At 47.2% G+C, this 25,266-nt stretch overlaps 1 protein-coding gene across 3 annotated transcripts in view; it reads right to left on the bottom strand.

Moving 5' to 3' along the window:
- The window catches only part of SPTB (spectrin beta, erythrocytic), a 127,184-nt gene that overhangs the window by 36,407 nt on the left and 65,511 nt on the right, over positions 1-25,266 (bottom strand). For all 3 annotated transcript variants that reach the window (XR_003422541.2, XM_027065918.2, XM_053224553.1), the window contains exons 3-15: positions 13,724-13,875; positions 12,314-12,487; positions 11,235-11,326; positions 10,759-10,839; positions 10,324-10,439; positions 9,751-9,863; positions 8,747-8,934; positions 6,969-7,086; positions 6,185-6,343; positions 5,138-5,440; positions 4,252-4,402; positions 2,780-3,650; positions 1,547-1,684 (exon numbers count right to left, since the gene is read on the bottom strand). Coding sequence is in view for 2 of the 3 variants with exons in the window: in XM_027065918.2 (XP_026921719.2) it covers positions 1,547-1,684; positions 2,780-3,650; positions 4,252-4,402; positions 5,138-5,440; positions 6,185-6,343; positions 6,969-7,086; positions 8,747-8,934; positions 9,751-9,863; positions 10,324-10,439; positions 10,759-10,839; positions 11,235-11,326; positions 12,314-12,487; positions 13,724-13,875 (2,656 nt within the window). In the remaining variant the exon portion in view is untranslated. The remainder of the gene's footprint in view (positions 1-1,546; positions 1,685-2,779; positions 3,651-4,251; positions 4,403-5,137; positions 5,441-6,184; positions 6,344-6,968; positions 7,087-8,746; positions 8,935-9,750; positions 9,864-10,323; positions 10,440-10,758; positions 10,840-11,234; positions 11,327-12,313; positions 12,488-13,723; positions 13,876-25,266) is intronic.

The raw sequence follows: 25,266 nt of genomic DNA on the forward strand, positions 1-25,266 counted from the left end.
ACACTGGGAAAAAGAGGCACCTGAACTGGTCTAAAGGATGGGCCTGATTTGGAATGTAGAGTTGGATGAGAATGCTCTCTGGTAGGGAGAATGGCAGTGGCATGGGGGTAGGCTGTGGGCAGAGGCAAAGAATCACAGTTGTTTAAAAAATACATATTTGAAGAGCTATCACGTGAAAGAAGACTCATAATAAGTTTTTATTTCTCTAAAGGGCAGGGCCAGAACCAAGGTCTACAAATTTCAAGGAAGGAGATTTCCATTCACTAGGAGGTCAGACCTTCTAACCAAGGGAGTTGCCTCCAAATGGGGTGGGCTGCATGGTGAAGGGGTGAGCTACCCACCCCTGTAAGTGTCTGTACAAGAACAGCGGTCTGGAGTAGTCAGCCAGATTAGATGACTTCGCAGGTATGTTTCAACTCTCAGATTTAACGAGAAAACCATCTTACCATTTCACGCCTCAGGTTTTCTCTCACCTAAGGATGGCAAGTGCCTTGACGTATTTCACTTAGGATGGTTCACAGCTTCAGGATTTATGAAGATCATTCTCATGAAGGCAACAGATACAAAACTGACAAGTTCTTCCTGTCTTGCACGCACACGCACACACACACACTTGTACACACACACACACACCCTCATTATGTCCAAGCCTAAAGAAGATCAAAAAGTCATCTTCCTCCTCTGCACAAACTTCACATTACAGAGGAATCTCCTGACCTCAGTCTCTGTCATTAGATGCTGAGATAATTGGTCCTGTTCTAGTGACTCTGAAGTATCCCTGTCACCCTCCGCCTCCCACTGGGCCCCCACCAGAGTCTCTATTAGGCTGAGCCTTTTTTTTTTTTTTAGTACAACGGGGTCTTACCTAACTCCACCTCCCAGATTGCTTCAGGCAGAGCAAAGCCCCGACATAAGTGTGGGGAAAGGAACTGGGGCAACAGGGAGGTGGTAAACATGTGGTATTGTGTGTGCAGGGCCCAAGGTAACAAAGGGAACACAGGCGTGTGCTATCCTCAGAGATCCTTGAGGAACTCATGGCAATTATGCCTTGGACAGAAAGCACCCCCTCTCTAAAGGTTCCTTAGGGGCTGTTTTTTGTTCCAGCCACAAAGCGAGCTCAAGGCTTCCTGCTAATTCTCCTGCTCATTCAAGCCAGCCTCATTATCGATGCTGCATTTTGGCACAGGCAGGAGCTCTCTTTTATGGACAGTACTTAAGAGCTCTCAGAAAGCAATTTTTCCTGCCTACGAATGTCTGGGGAAATGTGGCATGAGTGCCTTATGGCCTGATTCTAACTACAAGTGCGCTCAGAACGTTTCCTCCATCACACAGGATACACCCCACCCTGTGTGGTGAGTGCAGCGCTGTTTACCCCTTGTTGCTACAGTCCATGGTCAGAAGGAGACTGTGACTGAGAAAGACAGGAGCTCTGAGGGTACAAACCCGACAGTGCCTAGCAGGAATCCTGACTTTGGGGCCATACCCCAAGGGTGTGTCAGTGGCCCAGAGAAGATGCCCTCAGCCCCCAGCCCTACCCACACCCCACCTGCTGTTCAGGTGGTCCTGGTACTGCTTCACTTCCCCACTGCGAGGGTGGCTGCTGTCTACCAGGCTGTTGGCAGCAAGGTTCACGCCGTCAATCTGTATCATCAACGTCTTCATCTCCTGGTCCAGGATGTCAAACCTGATAGGGACAGAGAAGATGAGGACTGGGGAGGCAGCCTGGGCACTTGGCCTACTGCCCTGTCTCTGGAACCTGGAACTCTCACTTTCTCCTTCCATCTCCTAAATACATGTGACTGGGTAAGGGGGCAGAAAGGAAAAAGTAATGCTGACAGACTCTATTTTCTGATTCATGGGTCCAATTTCATAGTTTGGCATTTCTTGGATCAGGCTAGTAAACAGCTGGTTGCTTACCACATAGGCCATTGGCTCAATGGAGAGGCAGAGGGGAAAGAAGAGGTGTGTATGTTGGGGTGGGGGTGGGGTTGATCACCTCAAAGAACACCTGCCATGTCTCCACTGCCACAGCTGCTACTCTTTGGCCCTAATTCCACTGGCCTTGATACCTTGGCCTGAAGGATACCCTCCCCAGCCAGGTGCTCTGTCCCCAGGTAGGAGAAGGGGGAGCCTCTGGGGGCAGGGTGTAGTTATGCAAGCTGACCCTTCTGGGATAAGAGACCAGGTCTCTCCAGCACCCTGGGCCCACCCCAGCACACTCTAGGGAGTGACCTCTCCTCCTCAACTGTCTAGTTCTGTACTTAAGACACTTGGAGTGCCGTCCAGACTGGGGGCATGCTCCCCCATGCCCGAGCGCGGACAGAATCAGAATACTGGACAGGAGAGTGGCCTTACAGACCAGTAGTTTGCAAACTGGTCCCTGTGGCCATTTGGGGCTCTGTGGCTTAGTGACTGCCATAGAGAGCTAGAGGTGGTGAGGCTCCGACTTCTCACCTCCCCCTTAACCAAACAGTTCTACTTTCCTCTGTGTTATATGTCAGAGGTTCTATATACAATTCATTTGAACAAAGACTGCTGTGGCCGAAAAGTAATTGAATAACTGGACTAGAAAGATCCCCTGTGTTATTTTAAGGAAGGCCCCAGGGGGCAAAGTACCCAAAGCCACAGAGCCTGATTAAAACCCATGACTCTGGTGCATGGCCTGAGCAATTAAGGGTATCCCGTCCCCTCTCAGAGAGAGCTCTCCTGATCTAGAGGTTGTTCCTACAGTGCGGGGCCATAGTACGGGGAGCTGAGGGAGAGAAAGCCAGGCTCTGACCTGTGCTGTGCGACCTCCAGGTCCTCCAGTGTGTCTGGGATTTCCATCTGGGCCAGCCACTTTTCCTTCTCACCCATCCACAGCTCACAGGCATCTGTCTCCCCAAACACCGTATACAGGTCCAGGGCATCCTGCAGCCTCTGCCGACGCAGGTCTGCCTGGGCCACCACCTGCTGGTAGAGCTCCCGAAGGGCCTGCAGCCGGTTGGTCACATCTGGGGAATCCCGAAACTCTTGGGGGAAGTCCTGGGCCTGCTGCTCCAGATGTTCCATCACCCCGCGGCTCTCCTCCAGCTCCTCCAGGAAGTCCTTATGCTTCTTCCCCAGGGCCCGTGTGGCCCCCTCATCCTGTCCCACGTCTTCACCTGAGAGCAGCCGGTGGGCATCTTGCAGCCAGGCCTTTAGGTCATCAGCATCACCCTGGAACTGGAAGAAGTTCTCAGCATCCTGGAGGTTCTTCTTGCGAAATGCAGCCAGCTCCTTCAGCTGGTCCCACTGTGCAGACACCTCCTTGATTCGGGCCTCAATCTGTGGGTGCCCAAATTGCTTACGTGCGACCATGCCCTCTGCCTCCTGGAAGATCTGCTCCAGGTGGGTGTCCAGCCCTCGGAGCTCATCCTCAAAGGCCTTGTGCTTGCGCTGAAGGATGAGCACACTCGTCAGGTCTTTGCCATAGTCCAGGGAAGAGTAGATCTGCTCCTTCTCCTTGATCCAGCTCTCGGCCTCGTCCATCTCCCAGAAGAACTTCCAGAGCCGTTTGGACTGCTCCAACTGGGCCTTCCGTCCAGCTGCCATGTTGCTCAGCTCCTCAAAGCACTGCTCCAGGTGGCTGATACGGTCCTGGATAACCTGGGGGTCGCAAGGCTGGTATCCTGGGAGGAATGAAAGAAGGGAAGGCAAAAGAGGTAAGGGTTTTGTTTGTGGGCAAGCCTTGGATCAGTTGCCAGGCTAGAACCACACAATCTAGAACCTGCCATCTCACTGGGGCTTTGGAAGTGGACACAGAGTTCCCAGTTGCTCAGAGGACAGGCCAAGTTCTTTATAATTAGTTCCCATTAACAATTCAGGAATAAGGTGGGTCGGCTCTTGGTAGAAACGCGTAACACGAAATTCTTTTTTAAAAGGCCCAGGCACAGATTTCAAGATGATTCTTCAAGGAGGCATCAGGATCTTTAAAACCCAAAGCTATAATTCTAAATGGTCTCTGCTGTATCTTGAGCTAGCAGAGTGAATGGAAGGCAGATGATGCCTTATTGGTGCTTAGGAACACCTTCTGATTCTAGATTACTGAAGCAGTTGCCTGCTATCTGGAGAATTTTGCTCTCCTTCAAGCTTCTCTTTTGCACCTTAGTTGATGAAAGAAGCAGAATTCTAAAGCTGGAGGATTTATCCAAGTTGAGGTGCTAGAACGCTGGGCCAGAGCATAGGGCTCTGGCTTCAGAGATCTCAACAGGGAGACATCCGTGGCCTCACCTTTCCCCTCAGTGAACTGCAGGGTGGCCGCAGTGATGGCCTTCACTTTGTCCCCTTGGATGGCGATGTCAGCTTCCATCAACTTGTGCTTCTGTAGCAAGTCCTCGACCTCCAACAAATGCTTCCCAAACTCAGCAGACAAGAGGTGAGCCTGGCAAAGAGGACAGACCGGGTAGAGGGGAAAAGGAGAGGTGAAGTCACATACCTGCTAGGAGGAGAGACCCCTCCAAAGGAAGCATCCATGGTATGGGGGCCTGGGAGTCAGATGCAGCTGGAAGATGCTTGCTGCTCAGCATAGAAGCTAGAGAGGACTTCCTAGTGGGAGTGCCTTTCAGAATCATGCATGGAACGTTTTCAGAAGCTCAAGCCCCACACTCGATCTCCTGCATCTGTCTCAAGGTTTGGGGCCTGGGCATGTGTATTTTTAGAAAGCTCCATGGTTGGTCTGATGTGCATCCTCAGCGAGACCCACTGCAGTGGAGGGAGAGGAGAGTCAGACTTCTTGGTTGCTCCTATGCTGGGAAGTCTGGATTCTAACCAGACTCAAACTGGGATTAGTTGGGGCCGGATTCTCCAAGCTCCTGATTCATGTCTATCACTTCTAGTCCTGTAGGTTGGCACCTGTGCTACCATAAACCCAAGATGCTTTCATCACCCGAAATACAGTGGACCTGGGTTGGTGACTTGTCTGGAGCAGAGGGAGACAAGCAGTTGATAGGTGGATGCAGCCAGACACCATACTGCCTCAGTTTCTCCATTTTGGGCCAGAGGCATGTTTGGCTGGGAGGCATCTAAGGAAGCACAGCTAACTGCAGGGCCAGTGCTAAAGTAGGGCTGGTGGGGAGGGGTGGGAGGCAGTGGGGGATGGGCAGCCTCCGGGGCTCACCTTGATCTCATCCATCCAGTCAATGCTGTGCAGCATGTCCTGGAAGAGCTTCTGCAGGGCCAGGGTTGTCTCCAGTCGCTGGCGCCGGGCCCTCAGCAGCTCCTGCAGATAGTTCCACAGGCGCAGGATGTTGTCCTTGCGGGCAGTGATGCGCTTCTGGTCATGGTAATTCTCCTTCTCTAGCTCCTGGGCCAGGTCCTCCAGGGCCCTCACCCGCTCCTCGTAAGCAGCTGTGTCGGTCTCGATGGCTTCATGCTTCTTCTTGGCGGCCTCCACGGCTGCCAGGTCATACCCAAAGTTGTCCTGTCCCGTGCGGAGGAAAGCAGGTGGCTCAGTCAGGCTCCCCTTGGCCAGTCCCCAAGCACAGAGAAATGGCGGGTCCCTTCAGAACAACTGCTGGATGGGAAAGCCCGTCCGAGGGGTGCATTCTGCTGTTTTTCTCAGCCTATCTTATCAAAGCCAAGTTCCAAAGACTAAATGTCTTACAAGAGCCTTTAAAAGAAGCTCATAATTTTATTCACTGTGCCATACACGTGGGTATGCCGTGTCTAAGTGACTGACCAAGCCCTTTCGCAGCCTGCTGGCACTCACTGCCCTGCCTTGAATGGACCTGCCCGATTCTGGGCAGGAAGGGGCTGCTTCTCACTTGGAAGCCATGCAGCTGTAAACAGATGGCTCACTCCCATGCTATCTAGGATGCACGCACACTCTCCAATTCTCTCAGAATGCTGGCTTTCCCCTTCCTGGACATTTGAGTCCAAGCTCTAAATGGAAAGGAACAGATGCTCTTATGGAGAATCAGCCCTGGGGTCAATTTTTGGCTAGTGAAATATGACGTGATCCTAGAGGTCAGAGTCCACGGAGAGTTCTTCCTCAAACGTGAATGCTGATTTACCCAGTCATGGGGAGCAGGGGAGCAGGGCCGCAAGGCCTGTGGAGAGGCTTATCCCACTGCCACTGAGAGGCCAGCTGGGGCTCCAGCCCAGCTCACTGCTGGGGCTCTGGAAGGCTTCTGCCTCCTGCCATCCCCAGTGTGTCCCCCACTACCTGAGCCACAAGGCGCTGGTTTTCATTGAGCCACGTCTCTCTCATGGCGGCCTTTCTGTCAAAGCGTCGGGCCAACTGCTCCAACTTCTCCTGCCGAATGAGCTCCTCCCTCAGGGCCAGCTCCCGCCGATACTCAGCTTCCTCCAGGCTTTCCCAGGCCTGTGTGAGGGACACAGGAGAACTCTTGGGGCATAGGGGAACACCTAGGTTTGAGGGTTCTGTCTCTTTCACCCGACACGGAGTGATTTCAGGAATCTAAGCAGAGCCTAGATTAAAGTTCAGTCCATCTTTTGGCTACCAAAGACTTGGGGAGCACTGGTCCTGACCTCCCAGTTCCTTCCTCCACTAAACCTGCCTTAGACTCTTGGCCTAATATAATGTTACTCGCCTCTGTGGGTGCTCAGTAAATTCTCACTGACTAAATGGCTACTTTCATTCTGTTAGGACGTCCAAGTGATGCTAAGCCTCCAAACCTCTGAAGTACCAGAAAGCATTTCCCTTCTAATTAGTTCATATTCATCCCATAGTCAGAGAAACTAAGCTATAAAACTGGCTCCAAGAATGGACTCTGGGCATCTGAACAGGGGGCTGAATTAATGGACAGTGAGTGGAGTCGGACCTCTCAGAACGAGGTTCAGAGAGCATTCCCAAACAGCCAGCATGTGCAGTTAATAACACTACAGAAGGTGGCTTGGTTTAATCCTGCCCAGTAACCATTCCCTGTGCCCTTATCAGACACTCAGTCAACCCACTGGCAATATGTAACGAAAACACTGCCATATACCCGGTTGATGTCAGACACTAGTTTCCCATCGTGAGGTGTATACACTTTCTGATTGTTGGCTCTCATCCGGGACTGGATGGTAAACAGTAGGACTTCCAGATTACCCTTCTCCTGAAACCTGTTGAGAAAACAGAGGTAGGGAAATTAGTGTCGAGGTCCCCATATTTTTTGCTGAAGTCAAAATGGAACACTGGCATCTTGGAGCTGGGATAGCAAAGCATGTTTTCCTTAAAAACAAAAAGTAAAGAGGATGTGTAGGTTTACTTACCTGTTAAGAAATCTATCATACTCACCAACTGTGATCTGCTCGGGGTTGAGTCTTTATAACACAAACCAGAAAAAACACAACAGCCACTACAGTGTTTGCTTATCATTTGCTTCTACAGGGGAATGGCTAACTGGAGTATTCCAATAATTCCTGCAGATACCAAGCTTTACCAATTGACACAAAAAAACTCTTCCCTGTTCTGAAATGATGAAGGCTTCTGACTAGCTCTTTAGTCAGCTTTTTACTGAGTGAGCCAAATAAACCTTAGAAGCCTCATTATCCATGTAAGAACATATTGTACTGAGAGCAACTTTCACTTGAGTACTAATGAACCAGCCCTCTGGACAAGTCCTAAAGGCCAGATGCATCTGAGTGAGGAGGAAAGACTGGGCTCCGGGGTGGTAATAGGCATAGGAGATAAGAACTGACAGCGGGGCGAATGTCTGGAACCGAAGGTCTAAGCTCAAGGTAACTGGGTACTTTTACATTTCCGTATGTACACAAGTATCTACCTACTTCTGCATCCTCCACGTAGCAGTCGAAGACTGGCTATAAACAAGGTCCCTACCCTGAGGCAAGCCTGACAGAGCTGACCACTCAGTCACTTCAAGAGGGCTATAATAGCCCAGAGCACCATCTGCTCAGCCAAGAGACAGCACCCCTGTGGTGCACTGCCTGGTAGATGCACAGGGGATGTTATCTGTACTGGATTTAGGACTTTAAAAGTGGGTTAGTGTCAGGCCAGAAACCAGATGCTTGTTTACAGTACATTCTAGACTCCATGTCTCATCTTTCTTTGTTTGAGAGTCATGAATGAAGAGTGTGGGAGGTGAGGGGGAGGAACGAGGCAGAGGGCACCACCAGTGAGCTAGAAATCTGTTTCAGAAGAGCTGGACCAGCTAACAGCAGGTGAGATGGAATGCCCCATGTCTGTGCGTACCTGCATGCACGTTTTTATGGGTGTGTCTGTATGTGCACGTATGGTTCTGTTTGTGCCTATGTATGCACACATGTGCACAGGCCCTGCACACACTGGGGTGAAGCAGGGGTCTCAAGAGGCAGGCTAAATGCTGTGTTGATGAGCAGTGACAGATGAGAAACAGGATGTACCTGACGACCAACAGGACCCCACACAGAGAGCTCTGGGGCTGAGAATATAGAGGTCATTACCAGATAGCAAAAGCATGGCTCAGTGCACAGAGGAGAGGAACATTCCAGCACAGGTTCTTTGAAGAGACTCAGAAGTCTGAGATTTCACTCCTGCTCCCCTTCAGGGATCTGGGAAAGTACTTTCTTTTGGCTATGAGTTAAGGGTTACTCATCAGTGCCCATTTCCTACAGGCTGATGGCTTGGGAGCAGGGAGGCAGGGTGGGGATGAAGATGACAGATGTGAAGCTCTCTAGTTTCTAGGACATACCTCCTGGATACACTTCTCAAGGCTCAGAGACTGGCTCTACCTTGGCAGTTTCTTAGCACTGATGCCCACCCTCCAAGTGCCAAGGCCCTTACTTGGGTGGCTTCTCCACGGTGCGGTAGGTGCTGAAGGCCTGGAGTTGTTGCTGGACGCCTGTCAGGGAGTTGGCAAACTTGCGGCTGTTCAGGACAGTGATGGTCTGCTCAATCCAGGTGAGCAGGTCAGAGGCCAGCCCACTGTACTTTTCAATCATCTTCTCAGTCTCAATGGCATGGTCAATTACCTAGGGAACCACTTTATTACTTATCCTTATCAGAAGAACAATGACATCAATGAGGCCACCAATGGGGACCACAATAAAGGTGGTCCTCCTCTCCAAAACTGGAATGTTCCACGTTGGGTTTGTTCCCTGAGCCCAACAGCACTGCTAAGGCAGGAGGAATGGACTGAAAGTAGACTGGAAACATTAGTAGGAAGCTAGCTGTGCTAGGGCTCAGGGGCAGCTCCACCCTACCCCTGACCCTGTAAAACACTAGTAAAGCTTGCTGTGCCAGGACAGCAGCTACTAGAAAGACCAAGGTCTCGTTCATTTTAAAATTCATTATTAGGAATCCAGGGTTTCTAGAGGCACTGTCTTCGCTAAATGCCAGACACACAAGAAGAATGAGAAATGGTCTCTGCCCTTGGGGAGCTGTGGACCAGCAGGGGGAAAGGAATCTGGCATGAGGGTCCATACAGTGTGATGGGATCCTGATATACCACAGGAGCTAAGAGGCCCAGAACCACAATAAACTAATAAATAAAAGCCCATCGTGTTCCTGTGGAAATGTTCATGAGATTTGGGTGTGCCGGTGGAAGATGGGCTCAGAGCTGCAGGCTAGGACATCTTTCAGGACAGACCATCAAATTGCTTTGGAATTCAGCTTGGGAGCCATTAACCTGGCAATGTTTGGCTTCAGAGGAAGTTGGTGGGGAGTGATCTATAACCCCCCCCACTGCAGCCAGGGCCTATACACAAAGCTCTTAGAGTAGAAAAGAAGCATCTCGGTGTGACAAACAGGGAAACGGGGTACACTCTGGTTATGAAACGGCTTTGTACCTTGCCGACACGCTTGCCCTCCACTGCCAGCACCTTCATCTTGGAGAAATAGTGGTAAAATGCCACCACATAGGTAATAATGGATTTTTCATCAGGGTTTTCTGTGAAGACATCTGCAAGAGGAAAGGGTGTGCTCTCAGAACCCAAATGGAAGCTGGAAATGTCAGGATCAGAGGGCTTATCTCCCTGTTCCTATAGCATAAAATTCAACTACAGGACCCAAGTGACAAACAGAGGGGTGAGAATGAAAGAATAAGTGTTTGCAATTTTAGCGAGAGGATCAAATCCATATTAGGACCACAAATGATGAAAGAAGTAAAAAGAAGGATCCAAAGACTACAAGTGGGCCCCCAGTTGGGCCAGGCAAATGTGGAGAACCACCTTGGATCTGAAGAGCAGGCCCGGAGCAGAGCCCTGGCCCAGCCACTGTCCCCCCGCTGTGTCCACGCCTGGCCCAGCACCAGGCCTAGACTCCTCCAGGTGCCCTGCCAGTTTGGGGCTCCCTCCAGCCTGAGCACTGGCTCCCATCACTGCCCATCACTGCAGCAGAGGACTGGAGCAGGTGTAGCTCACCTTCAGGGTCGAGGAGCGGGATGATGCCCAGCTGACGCTCAGCCACATCAAACGCATGCTCAAGGTTGTGTCGTGCATTGGAGTCCTTCAGCTTATCAAAGTCGATCAGGTCAGGCCTGGGGACAAGGCCAGGCTGTTAAAAGGGGAGTGGCCATGGCATCCCCACCAAGAGAGCTGCCCCAGCACAAAGCAAGGATGCTGGGCAGAAGTCAAAGGAGACAGGAGAAGGAGGGGGCCAGCTGTGAACACTAGTACAAGGGGAGGGGGCAGTGGGCATGACTGAATTTCAGGGAGGCAGGGATGCTGAGGGTGAGAGAAGGCCCAGTGGAGAGAACATTCCAGGGAAGCTTGAACAGGAACCTACACGTTGAGTAAAATGTATCCAAACAGCCCAGGTGTTCGGTGTCATTTCCACAGCCCTCTCCTCCCCCTTACCGGTGTTTGTGTATCAGAGCATTAAAGGCCAGGCCATCCTTCCAGCTGGAGGTGAAGTTGGTCACATTGACCTGGGGGTAGCTGCATCCAAAAGAAACAATAAGACCTAAGAAATTGATTCTTTGGGGGTCTCAAAAAGTGTCTACACAGAGAAACTAATACACAAGAGAGAAATGTATCCATCCCTTCTTGAGCCCCTTCAACAACAGACAGCAGTTAAGTCACAAGAAGAGGCTCCTCCATAAGGGGGGCCCAAGAGACTCACACACCCAACAGACCCCAGACAGAGTCCGGCCCAGGCAACTCTGGAAAGGAATACTGAATTTCAGGCCTCTAAGAATCAGGTCAGGATAAATTTTGCGTCAGTTACCCCAATGCTGCTACAGTTCTGGGTGATGTTCCCTGGGTATGGCAGCACTTGGGGGAAGTAAGGGTGTGGTGGGGAATGTAGTAATGAACTGATTCCCAGGGCATACCCTGCTGTCTTCATCTGACACCATAATAGCAATGCATCCTTGGCCGAGCGTGTCTCACGACCTTCCATTGTTTGGACAACAATGTCCTGAATCTAGGGGTGCAGGAACAAGAGAGGGAGGAATTAGATTTGCATCTGGCTCTGTGCCTTCCTTCTCTCCCTCCCTCTTTCTTCCTTCTTAGCCACCCATCTGCATTGTCAGCCCTGCAGCAACACCACAGCTTAAGGCCCTGCATCCCAGTGGCCCGTTTCTCTGCCTTAGTCAGCTGCACAGGACGGGGATGGCTTCCTCATGTTGGAGGAGACAGCTCTAACCTGACTAATGGGGTACTGAGAATAAAGAAGATACCCCAAATCCTCCTCTGAGTAGCAGTGCCCTACAAGGAACAACATGAATACTGAAAGGGACTGTATGTTTGATTAGTAGCTCCTCTTACCTTTCATTCTCCCCAATTCTGCCATTATTACTACCTAACTATAAGCACCGACAGAGAGTGAAGTGGGATATCCAAGACCCCTTGGATGAGCTCTTCAGTCTGGGAATTGTGTGCTGTCTTCTTCTTCCCTGCCTTCCCTGCCTCAGGACTAGATTCTTTCTGTCCCCAAGCCAGCATGTGGAAGGCCCTGCTTTCCTTCCCTTGCACTTTCTCAACTTCCTTACAGATAATGAACCTTGAATTTCAGGGTGGGAAGAGAAAAGTTTCTGATTGAAAAACATAAAATAGATCTTCTGTATTGTTTTCGCAACTTGTGAATCAAACTATTTGAGAAAAACCAAAAAGTTACACATGTGGGGGGAAGGGGACAAAAGCAGATCTTGTGGTCAGATCTCTGCCCAGCTACTAGTTTCCATCTTCTCCCTCAAAAGACTACACTGTTGACTGAACAGCTCATCTTGAGCTTCAGTGACCAGGCAATGTAGAGGACGGTCCCTTCTTCCTATAAACGTTGTCCCACAAGACAGGTTTCTAGCCTCCCAGAATGTGCATACTCGTACTTCATTCACCATTTTATAAGATTCCTAAGCCCTATCTGGCCCCTTAAGGCTCCCTCCACTCCCTCTGCCCCCTTGGCACCCACCTGGAAGCGAAGGATGATGGTCCAGATGAGGCCCAGGACCAGGCGGTGGTTGCCATCCACGATGTCATGGGAGCCCATGTTTTCCAGGTGCACACGCTGCTCCTTGAGGAACTGCAGGGCTTTGTCCACATTCTCCAGGCAGTGGATGCGCATCTTCCCCTTCGTGGGCTTTGGCTGAAGGACAGCATTGGCCCCATGGGCACGGAGGGACCTCACGGTCACCCCCAGAGGTGGTTGCAGCCTAGACCAGTTCCTGCCATCAGCATCCACCCTCCACCCTCCTGGCCAAACTCCAACCCTCATGCTCACTGCTTGCCACTTTTCAACCCCATCCTTTCAGCAAAGTTCAGAGGCTCCCCTTTCCTTGAGCATCCAGAGCTCTGCAATTGGGCTGTGTCGGTACAGTTCCAGGGTCTGAACAAAGCCTTCTGAGTATGTAATAAATGACATTCAAGAGCAGTAACACAACAGATAGTTAATTGAGCACTTACTATGTGCCAGGCACATTTCTAAGAACTATTTACTGTTGGTTGGTGATAAGAGTGGCTTTCTGTTTGGTGATTGATATAACAGGGTCTATTCCAGCATCCAGCCTCCTCCTCCATCCCTGAATGGCCCCAGCCAAAACTTAAGGGGACCACCCCTGAGGAGTAGCCACATCATGTGAAGGGTTCCCAGTGGTAACTCTTTCTAGTGGGCTTTCAATACAGTGTAAAAGGCAGCAGCCTGGAGTTGAAAAGGCAACAGAAGAATGTGGTACCTTTTCGTTCAAACCCCAAGGATCTTAGTGCTTCATCAGGCACAGGTATCATTTTATCCATGGGGGAAACAAGGCAAAGAAGATCCTGACTAATAGGCCCAAGGTCATAATGGAAGTCACTGAACAAAACACAAACCTTCATCTGGTTCTCCCTCAGAGACAACATTACTGCCAGGTGGGTTACAACTGAGAGGACATGTAATAAATTTCCACTTGTAAGAGTGACAGAACACACAGGAAAATATCTTCCATGCTTTCTTCTGGGTTCCAAGAAGGATGCAAATTTCTCCAACTGGGTAATAACCCATCTTAGCCTGCATGAGGCAACAGATGGTAGGTCCACTGCAGGCCAGTGACAGATGCCCAGGCCCCACGTGGACAAAGTCAAGAGCTCTGCATGGCTTCTGGGAGAAGCATGAAGAGGTAGGAGTGGCCATTAGGCAATGAATTCTGAGTAGAGGTCAGAGAACTCAGGAAGCCACATGGACATCTCACATCAGTAAGCCATGAAACCTCCCAAAAGAATAAGGAGAAACCTTGGAAGGCCATGAGAATTGGAGATACCCACAGACCATGTCTTTCCTGAAGAGGGGACACGGCACAACCACACGGTGCAGGGAAAGAGGCCACGACACAGAAAGGGGCTTTACCAGCATCTCTCCAGAGAGCACCTCCAGGAGCTTGATGAGCATCCGTCCATCCCGCAGATCCTTGTAGAGGTCAGTGATGCGACAGGGCACACGAGCCAGGTTTGAGTTCACCCATTTTGTGAAGGTCTTCTTCTGAACCACTTCCCGCTCATCTGAGTGGGGAGAAGAGCCTTGGGTGAGGTGCCCGGGGTGACAGTGTCAGTGTGCAATGTGACATAGGGCTGAGGGGATTTCTTAATCCCAGGGTCCCCTGATCCCTGGTAGAGGAGGCTGAGGTACCTATTTCATCCCTTTCCTAGGAACATTGGCGGTCAGAGTGTAGCCTTTGGGCAACATGGGTCCATGGACTGGAGCAATGAAGAGATTACTTCTACTACCACATTCTATGCCCAGTGGCTAGGCATGCCTAACTCAGCCACCTGTTTTCCTGTGCCTGGCAGAATGCTCTGTCCCTCTGTACCAGTAAACTCAGATTTCAACGCCAGGTTCACCCGTCTACCCATCCAACGAACATTCCCTGCCTAGAATGTCTCTCTGGCCCTTCCACTCCACCCCACCCCCTCCACCTAACTCCTATTTGTCCAGAAAGCTTTTGCCAACCCCTTGCCGGGGTTAGGCCTCCCCTTGTGTGCCCCACCCCCTGCATATACATTTCTCATTTAGGTCTTGCTTCACATTCATAGGAGTTGAAAGCCTGTCTCTCCTGCAAGCAAAGTCTGTCTGTCTATCTGGTTCACTTCTATAACCCGAAGGCCTAGCGCCCGCTACACGGTAGATATTCCAGAGCTGTACTGTATTGAGTGCACATCTACTCAGCTCCCGTTGGTGGAGGCTCATGCTAGGCCTGATAATACATAAAAGCAAAACCAACTGCCTGCCCTGAAGAAGCTCCTGGTAGGCAGAGAAGAATGGTGAGCAAGGCAAGTTGGAATGTATGATCCGCACAAGTTTAGGCATACAGGAGGTTTGGGTTGGGGGCCGTCCATTGCATTATGCTGCCTCTCTCACCCCCAGCATACCAGGCAGAGGTTCTCCCTCTTCAGACCTGAGAAGCTGACAGACATCCCTACTGGAAATCAGCATCAGCCCTAACCAGGCTTCTCACTGCACCAGTTCAGGAGAGGTACCTCTTGGCACCTCTGTAAACCAGATTCTGGTAACCTGCACAGTTATGGCTGGGAGCCTTGAACAAGATGCTGGAGAGAGAGAAGCTGGGATAGCGCAAAGAATGGGGGAGGAGCAGAAGACAGAAGAGTGGAAGAAAAGAGAAAGGGGGAGAAGAGGGAAGGAGGGTGTACCCTTGTTGTTGTCCCTAGTGAACAGTTTGTGACCACAGGCTTCGGGCGTTTCGGTGCAGGAGCTGGCTGGTCTGACAGTTGCAGAGGAAGCCTGGGGAGGGTGCGTGGGGGTTGGGCACAGCCAAGGCAACTCAGAGCAGCCTAGCCAGGAGAGATGTCAGCCCCTGGGGGCAGGCTCAATGTCCGCTCTGCTGAGCCCAAACCGTGGAAAGGTTGGCCTTTTAAATTATTAAATACCTGATTTAACAACAACAAAAAGAGAAGCCCCGCCAGCACGGCCTCAAGGGTATAATTTTGGCGGTTCTGGAGGCTCACAGCATCAAATTCCTTCCTATTGCACTGCTATTTTAGTGTGAGGAACTCAGACACATTATTCACTTATTCATTCATCCAGCCAATGTTTACTGCACAACCACTAGGTGCCAGGCTCTGGGGGAGATGGGGAATCAAGGACAGGAAAGACAGCCCCTTCCTTGAAGCAGACATACTCTGCTATAAATAAGATGGGCTCTGGAGTCCTATATGAAGAATTCAATGGCAGCCATCTAAATAAGACTTCCATGAAGAAGAAAAATACTACTACTGATTCTATGAGTCTCAGATAAATAAAAAATTAAAATGGCATCCATTCATACCAGGCCACTGGGCAAAGTTTCAGGTGAAAAAACCCTCCTTACTCTTTTGCTGGCAAGTTAAACCACTTTCCTGGTTTCAAGGACTGTTCAGTAAAATGTAACTAAAGTTTCAAAGATATATTGGACAAGAAGCAATTGCATTTATTCTGGGGCATGTTTGGGCTCAATAGAACCCGCCATGACCCCGTGATGCCTTCCCTAGAAACCAGAACTGTTCTGTTTTTAACTTTTTAATGTTTCTTCACTTTTGAGAGACAGAAAGAGAGAAAGCACGAGCAAGGGAGGGGCAGAGAGAGGAGGAGACATAGAATCCGAAGCAGGCTCCAGGCTCTGAACTATCAGCAGAGCCCGATACAGGGCTTGGACCCACGAACCCATGAGATCATGACCTGAGCCGAAGTCAGATGCTTAACCAACTAAGCCACCCAGGTGCCCCTAAACCAGAGCTGTTCTTTAAGGGGCTAGCTCTTCTAACTGATGGAGCTTTGAGCAAGGGCTAAAATTTTTAGCCCCCTTAGAGAGAAGTGTGTCAAAAAACTTAAGTCCTTTCTTCATTTCTCCTTTTCCTGTTTTTAAGAATCTCAAAATTTCATCACACGGGTAACGAGACCCATTTATTTGTGGTTGGCGAAGGGTGAGGAAGTGCTTTTAGCTGGGGACATGGGATTTAATTCTCGGCTGCTGGGCTGGCACATATATTGGAACAGCTATATCATAAATTACCCTTAGGTCTCCCCAGTTTTCAACACACAAATGAAGCCTCGTAGACCCCAAAATGTTGGAGCCACAGGTTTAGAGCTCAGGCAGGCAGCTTGTTGGCTGCTTTTTACTTGAAGACTGGGGTGAAATTGCCCAGAATCACCAGCACCCTGAAACACTCTGCAGTGTTGAGACATGGGAAGGATTCTGAGAGGCTAATGATGATCATAAGGAGAGAAAGCCCAGGAGTGGGGATTAATTTCCATTAGCTGTTTTGCTCTGGCTGCTCCACGTCGGCATGCTCAGCAAATTTACTCCCAGCATGCCCCAGGTGCCCATCAGGAGCCTTCCAAGTACAGGAGAGGCGGGTGGCCCAGGGCCAGCTGGGCTGGGAACCCCGGTGGTGTGGACAGGCTGGGGCAGTGGCCATGTATTGGGCCTGCTGTCCCCAAGGGGCCTGGGCCATCTTGCATGGACCCTCTGTGGAAAGGAGTCCTCAGCAAGGGCTGGCTAGGGGCCAGACCTCATTTCCAGATCCCTAACCCTTCCAGTGCAGGAAAGGGAACAAGTCTACCAGCATGGTCTGACTCAAAGCCACCAGAGCCTCAGAAAACCCTTGTGCCTTTGCTGCCCTCAAGGGTAGGGCCCTCCATTCCTGTTTGTTCTTCCTCTCCCTTTCCCTCCCAGGATGGGACCATCTTTAGTCCTTCCTACATGTCAGGGCTTCTCCTAGAAAACTCACCTTCTCTGACCAGCTGGCTAGAACAAATGTCTGGATACTGTGACTGGGTGATCTTTCATTTACATTCCCTTTCCAAGGTTTGGTTTGAGGTCAAACAGACCCACAAAACACGGACTCAAATATTTGTCCACTAATAAGTGAGTTTATAGTACCTGGCACACAGAAAGCTAGCCTAAATGTTACATCACTCTTATCGTCACTACTACTACTATTTTTTTAGTTAAAAAAGTTTTTTAATCTTTATTTATAAGAGAGAGAGAAAGAGACAGAGAGCCAGTGGGGGAGGAACAGAGAGGGAGACACAGAATCCGAAGCAGGCTCCAGGCTCCAAGCTGTCAGCACAAAGCCCAACGTAGAGCTTGAACTCACAAACTGTGAGATCATGACCTGAGCCAAGTTGGACGCTTAACTGACTGAGCCACCCAGGCACCTAAGGACAGTTCATTTTAAAATGAACATATAAAAGCTGTCACAAGGTGACACTGGATTAGTTACCAGATAAATGGCACATACAGTAAATGGTCATGGGCCAAAGGGGAGAGAAGTCATTTCTAACTGGAGTAGGCAAGGGGGTTTCTCATAAAGAAAACCTCTCTAGACAGGTAGAGGAGGAGGGGAGCCAGGAAGAGAGGAGGAAGAGAGATATTCCCAGAGAGACATGGAAGGATGGAGCTTGTTCAGGGGCTGCTGAGTAGCTACAGGTGAGAAGAAAATGTGTGAGGGGTACCTGGGTGGTTCAGTTGGTTAAGTGTCTGACTTTGGCTCAGGTCATGAGCTCACGGTTCCTGAGTTCAAGCCCTGTGTTGGGCTCTCTGCTATCAGCACAGAGCCCGCTTTCAGATCCTCTGTCTCCCCGCTCCCCACCCTCCTGCCTCTCTCCTGCTCATGCTCATCTGCTCTCTCTCTCTCAAAAATAAACATTAAAAAAAAGAAGAAAATGTGTGGAAAATAGGTTTTAAAACCGAATATGGAAAGCCTTGAAAGAAAGGCCAAGAAGTTTAGATTTAATCCTAAAAGCAAAAGAAACCACTGAAGGTATAGGAGGTTCATTTCCTGAATTACTAGTTTGTAAGGCCCTCAATGATAATAATAATAAAAAAAGTGTTTCAGCTTAAAATGAAATGTGAAAATTTACATAAAGAAACACCTTTATATATTTTTAAAGGGATTCACAATATGTGCCCATTTTAAAAAATGCTTATTTATTTTTGCGAGCGAGCGAGCAAGAGAACACGAACAAGCAGAGGAGGGGCAAAGAGAGAGGGAGACAGAGGATCCAAAGCAGGCTTCTTGCTGTCAGCACAGAGCCTGATGAGGGGCTTGAACTCACCAACTGTGAGATCGTGACCTGAGCCAAAGTCAGACATTTAACCGACTGAGCCACCCAGGTGCCCCAAGAACACCTTTTTAAAAGTCTCCTGAGGGGGCGCCTGGGTGGCTCAGTCGGTTAAGCGTCTGACTTCAGCTCATGTCACGATCTTGCGGTCCGTAAGTTTGAGCCCCGCGTCGGGCTCTGGGCCGATGCCTCAGAGCCTGGAGCCTGCTTCCGATTCTGTGTCTCCCTCTCTCTCTGCCCTTCCCCCGTTCATGCTCTGTCTCTCTCTGTCTCAAAAATAAATAAAATGTTAAAAGAAAAATTTTTTAAAAATTAAAAAAAAAAAAAAAAAAGTCTCCTGAGGTGCACAAAAGATTTGAACAGGTGGCAAGGCACATCCAAGTCTTGACTACGAAAACTCAATATCATAAAGATGTCAGTTTACTCTAAATTCCTTTACATGTTGAATATTATTTTAAATATATTTAAATTATATAACTTAAATTTGGGGGGAAACTAGAGAAGCTATGAGAAAATGCATTGGAAAAACAAATAGCTAGGAAAATCCCAAAAAGAAGAGTAACAGACCTTCCCAGGCATTTTTTGTATCAGATAATAAAGCACAGTATAAAGGTACAATGATAAAACTGTGTGCTACTAGCATATGAAAAGACATATCGATGGAACAGAAGTAGTCCCAAGCACAGAGAGGCACTTGATAACTGATAAAGGTAGTTATTTCAAATAGAAAGGGGAAAAAAAGGATTATTGGGTAAGCGGTGTGGAAAAAATTAGATGCCATCCAGGAAAAATTAACTTATATTTATACCTCACATTCCATGATAATTTTATTCAGATAAAAACTGAAAATGTAAAAATTAAATCATCAAAATACCAAAACCAATCATGGTTGAATGCTTTTGTTTTTGTTTTCTAATGATGCTGGTGTAGAAAAAGTCCTCCTAAATAGGACACAAAATTCAAAAGGTAGAAAATAAAAGATTGAAATTTCAACTACATTAAAAAAAAACTTCAGTCAAAATTTCTGCTCCTATGAATTAAAATTAAAAACAATTTTTGTGTGGGTTAGAATACCACAAGCAAAGTCACACAAATGACAAAGGATATTTGTAACTCACATCTTTCAAAGAGCCAATTCCCTTAGGATATAAAGAACATACACAAATTAATGAGGAAAAAGACCAACAATCTAATAGCAAAATGGACATATGTGAACAAAAAGTTAACAGAAAAACTGTAAAATGGTCTTTAATGTGTAGAAAATTGTCCAAGCTATTCATAGAAGTACAAATTCAAAGTATAAACATACACACGAAATTTAATAAATGGCCCTTAATTAGTTTGGACAGATTAATTATAAAAGACATTTTTGAGACAACTGGGAAAATTTGAATATTAAGTGGGTTATTAGATTGTATTAGAGTTGATGTTAATTTTATTAAGTCTGCATTTTTGCCAGCACATAGCTGTAAGCTAGGGGTAAAGCTAGGGGTAATAGTAGTATTATAGTTAGGTGGGAAATGTTCTTGTTTTTCAGAGGTACCTACTAAAGCATTGGGGTAAAATGTCATGGCAATCTTCAATTCACTTTAAAAATACGTCAACCCCTCAAATAGACAAGCAAATATGGTAAAAAAAAATAATAATAATAACAGTTGTTAAGTCTAGGTGAGGATTCATTACACTTTTATCTCTATTTTTTTGTATGTTTGAAATTTTTCATACTAAAAGTCAAAAAGTACAACGAAAGTCCATCAAGACACTGCTTCACTTGTCGGGTGGGCACAGATCAAAAAGTCTGATAAAATCCGGTGTTTGGTTAAGGGTGTGGGGAAAAAACATTCATATGTTGCTAGAGAAGTTATGAGGCAATTTGGCAAGACTGATCAGAATTATATATGCACATACTTTTGAACCCAGTAAATCCACTTCTAGGAATATATCCTCCCGACAAACATATATTTGGGAATTAATCTATATATAAGGTTATTCATTGCATTTTTAAAAATAGTGAAAGACTGGAAACAATGAAAATGTTCACCAATAGGAGACTGGTTAAATTAAAATTGTATGTCCATACAATAGAAAACTTAATTGTTGTAAAAAAAATGAGGCTGTTTATGTATTAATACAAAACAATCTTCAATATATCTTGGGTGGAAAAAAACACATACAGCAATGTGTAGTAAAAAAAGAAAAAAAAGGCTGGGAAGAAGAATAGACCGTTTGCTAATATATGCATAAAATACGCCTGGAAAGATGCATGGGAAATTGAGAACACTAATTATGGGAAAAGAACTAGGTATCTGAAGGACTAAGGTGGGAATAAAACATTTTTTGCCCTTTTATACATCTTCTGAGTTTTATCCCCTGGATGTATATGTTATTTATTCAATATAGAAATCTATTTTTCTTTTTCTTAAGAAAATATTAAACTTTTTTTTCCTCCTCCTCCAAGATGGCCCAGGTCTCTGTGTGTCCTGCTTCAGGGACTTTTCACGAGACAAAAATCACAAGCATGGTTAACCGCCTGAGCCACAAGAAAGATGGAAGGGAGAGAGGGACAAGGTTTATGAGTTGAGGAACACTTCCTACATCCCTTGAGAACAGAGCCCAGGAGGGAGGTCCATGGGTCCTGTGGGAAGGTTTCGCTCTGCCCCCCTGACCACCATGTAGCTACTCTCCCAGGTCTTGCCCTCTGAATATCCCCCACAGGTGTTTTAAAGCACAGACCTCTCCCCTGGAGTCAAGGTTCTTTCCCTTTCTTTCTTGTGTTCTACCTTCTCTAGGCTTCTTCTTGGCTCTTCCTTCTGCTTCCCTCCTCCCTTGGCGACAGCACGCCTGCCACTGGCCCCACCTACTCTGGTACCTGCTTCACTTCCTGACATCATGGGCATCCGGGAAGTTTGTTATCAAAATTCCCCAGTGTTTTAAAAATAAAAGCCTATTACACATTGGCTGTTCTTAAACCACATGGTTTAGTTGAAATAGTTTATCTTGGAACGTCAATTACCCAATTCTAGGCCCATTTATCTATTTCTGCCCTAGTTTCCTATAAAATTCCTTGCGTGCTTCATATCCCTCCCTCTTTTGTCTGTTAAAAATCTGCTATCAAGACTAGAGAATAGCAGGGTGCCTGGCTGGCTTGGTCGGTAGAGCATGTGACTCTGGATCTCGAGGTTGTGAGTTTGAGCCCCACACTGGGTGTAGAGATTTCTCAAAAATAAAAGAAATCTTTAAAAATGAAAAAGAATAGAGAACAGCAACCTAAATATTCAAAACAGGGGCTTATATGATAATTTTGGTACATTTGTGAAGATACTAATAAGGTTGTAGAAGACCTTTCAATGGTAGGAAAGGATATTATAATACATATTAAGGAAAAATACAGATTTTAAAATAACACGTATAATATGACCCCAGTCTTGTAGAGCTATATCCATTTAAAAACAAAATCTTAAGCTAGATATCGTTATAGCTGAGTGGTAAGACCGTGGGTGCCTTTTCTTTTTGCTTATCTGTAGTTTCCAAAATTTCTGCAATGAACATATATTACTTTGATAATAAGAAACAGCAAATATCATGAAGAAAAATCAGATATGAAGCTCATAAATCCTGAGGAATAAATGGCTGATGAAATGTTTAAAAATGTGTTGTGTTTTTTTTTTTTCCAGAAGCCTGCATTTTTACCAGCATGTAGCCCTAAGGTATAGGTCAAGCTGGTGGTCAGAAAGACAAAAGGGAGAAAAGGCACCATAGGAGGCCCATGGACCACTGGCCTGGGTCTGAAAACAATCATTTAATCCTTTGTAGGTTTACAGCTTGGGATTTCTCTACTTCTCATGTCAGGAAGCCAAGAGCTTAAGGAACCTGAATGAGTGATGCTTTAACTCCCATGAACTTGTGACAACATTGAAGATACAGATGCTAATCCCATGAAGCCTAGCATAGGGGCAGACCCTGAGAGACACATCATAAATAATGCTGGTGGCACAAATTCTACCCTATAGTTTAGCTTGGAGAGGAATTTTTTCTTTCAACCAACCAGCTTTCGTCACACTAGCATTGTGAACAGCTAGAGCAGGATTCCCCCACATACAAGATTTAAAACTTAGCTAGGGTTGGTTCTAAGCGAGAACTTTAGGATGCTTACTACATGTCTGCAAAGGCAAGCACAAAGTGCATAAGACTGACTTTAAAAGTGGGCAGAGTTGAACACTAAGATGCTGGTTAACTAGACTAGGGTACGTTAATACAAAGGAAGACTATACAGCCATGACGATGATAATCTACATGTTCGCATGAAATGATATTCATTCACAATATAGTGCTCAGTGACAAAAATTCTAAGATTACAGTATTATAGATAATATTTTAATATTTATACATATATACACGCAGTCATATTTATAGGCTTGTAAAATATCTATATGGGTCATTAACAATGCCCCCAGTTTTCTTTTTTCTCTATTTTTCTAATCTTCTCTATACTAAATATATTTTGTGTAACAAAAATATTTGAAGATATACTTTTTAATGTTTATTTATTTTTTAGAGAGAGAGAGAGAGCATGAACAGAGGAGGGGCAGAGAGAGAGGGAGACACAGAATATGAAGCAGGCTCAAGGCTCTGAGCTGTCAGCACAGAGCCTGATGCAGGGCTCAAACTCACGGACCATGAGAGCCTGACCTGAGCAGAAGTAGGATGCTTAACTGACTGAGCCACCCAAGTGCCCCTCACCTTATTGTTTTTTAAATAAAATAGTGTCTTTATATATAGTAGGAAAATAAAACAAGTTATCAGAGACCAGTTTAAATTTTAAAAAATGTTTTTGAAGAAGGCTAGTTTTGATCTGAGGTTTGAAGATGATCATGGTTTTAGAATGACAGAGAAGAAAGGGGGGGGGGTCTTGCTCAAAGCCCTCAAGATGGAAACTGGCAAATCTGTATGTGTGTGCACACAGGTGTGCAAGTTTGGGGGGTGAGGGTGAAAAGCAATGAACTTCCCCAGAGTAAAGAAGTTGAAGGACAGTCTAGGGAATCTGAACTCTACACTTCAGGTAAAGAAAAGCCTAGAGGTTCTTAAGTAAAGCAACACCTCACTAAAATCTGCTAGAGGACAATGCTTCTAACTTCCCTGTGTAAATGGGATTCAATGAGGAGAGGTCAAGGCACCAGCTTGGAGGCAGCTGCAGAAGTCTCTGCTTGAGGTGACATGGCCCCAGCTGACATGTGAACCATGGAAGTGAAATGAACAGAGCTGATCTGGACAACCACAGAACAAGGGTCTGCTGGCCCACAGCAGGTGAGAATATTCAGAGGCTGTAAGACAGAAGTAAAAAGGAATTCAGGATTTTGATCAAAGAGGCTTAAGAGGCTGGTGGTGGAAGGAAAATGAGAAGAGAGGTCTTGGGTGGGATGCAGAGGAGGAGGCAATGCAGGTCTGAAGGACTTTCAAGAAAGCCCAAGTGCTGTAGCCCCAATGGCACTGGGATGATTTTATGATTTTATTATTATTTCTAAGTTTATTTATTTTTGAGAGAGAGAAAGAGTGTGAGCAAGGGAGAGGCAGAGAGGGAGACAGAGGATCTGAAGTGGGCTCCATGCTGACAGTATAGAGTTCAACGTAAGGCTTGAACTCACGAACTGTAAGATCATGACCTGAGGTGAACGCTTAACCGACTAAGCCACCCAGACACCCCAGCAGCAGGATGATTTCAAATCCCTGGGATTCTGTCCTGGCACTTTCTGCTGCCTCATCTGTATAAGTGGCATGGTGATACCTATCCCCTGCTTACTTCAGAGTGGTTAAGGGTCAGTTAGATCATCTGGATAAAAAGCACCAGGTATTGTTGTCATGCATGCAGGTGGTGGTTGCAGGGAGAGATTACACTCACTTAGAACACAAGGCCACAGAAGTTGACACGGTCCAGGACTCAGTTTTAACCTACCCTTTATTGAGGAGAGAGAATTTCTGGAGAATCTACTGATTTGCTAAAAAGCATTGATTCCCTTTCCCTAAGCCAGGAACCAAAGCTCCGTGGTTCAGGGTAGAAGTATGTGGTCAGCGCTACCATAACAGGAGGCTTCTTCCCAGGCTGCCAGAGGTGGAAAGGCCTTGTGTGCATCATCTGGCTTGAGCCTCTTGTTTTACAGGTGAGGAGCAGAAAAGCGACTTGGCCAAGGTCACCTAACTTGGGAAAGCCCACAATAGCAACAGGAGAGGCCAGAAGAATGATAATGTGAGGATGGACCACTTCTCTCTGTCAATGGCCACCAAGCTGGCTCACACTGCCATCTTCTCTTTCCCAGACTTTTGCATAGTCTCCCCACAACCTGTTGCCCCCACTGAAGTCAGAGTGACTTTTAAAAACCCAAATGTAACCATGCCACTTCCCTGTCAGAGCACTTTGATGGGTGTGGGAGTGGCTCCATCCTTCTGGCCCTCTACTGAAGGCCACAGATCCTGTCTTGAGAGCCTACAGCTCTCCCTGCTACAGCTCCCACCCTTTGACCTTTCAACCCTGCCACCCCTTTGCAAATAATCTCCTTAAAAAACTCTTCAGCCACCCCTTTTGAGTTTCCTACTGCTTCCTGCCAGGACCCTGAAGATACCAATGGCCTGTAAGTCCCTGTGATGTGGCTCCTGCCTGCCCCTCCCATCTCCACCCACCCTTCCCCCCATGTGCTCACTCCAACAAGCCCTACTCCTCCTTGGATGAGTTATAGGCTGTAGGTTATATTAGAAACTCCTAATTCTCAACAAATCCTCATGGAATTTGTCATAATTTGTCAACATGCATGTATGTCTATATGTACAGAGACACGTGTGTG

This window comes from Acinonyx jubatus, chromosome B3 (assembly GCF_027475565.1).
Source record: "Acinonyx jubatus isolate Ajub_Pintada_27869175 chromosome B3, VMU_Ajub_asm_v1.0, whole genome shotgun sequence".
Taxonomy (NCBI): Eukaryota; Metazoa; Chordata; class Mammalia; order Carnivora; family Felidae; genus Acinonyx; species Acinonyx jubatus.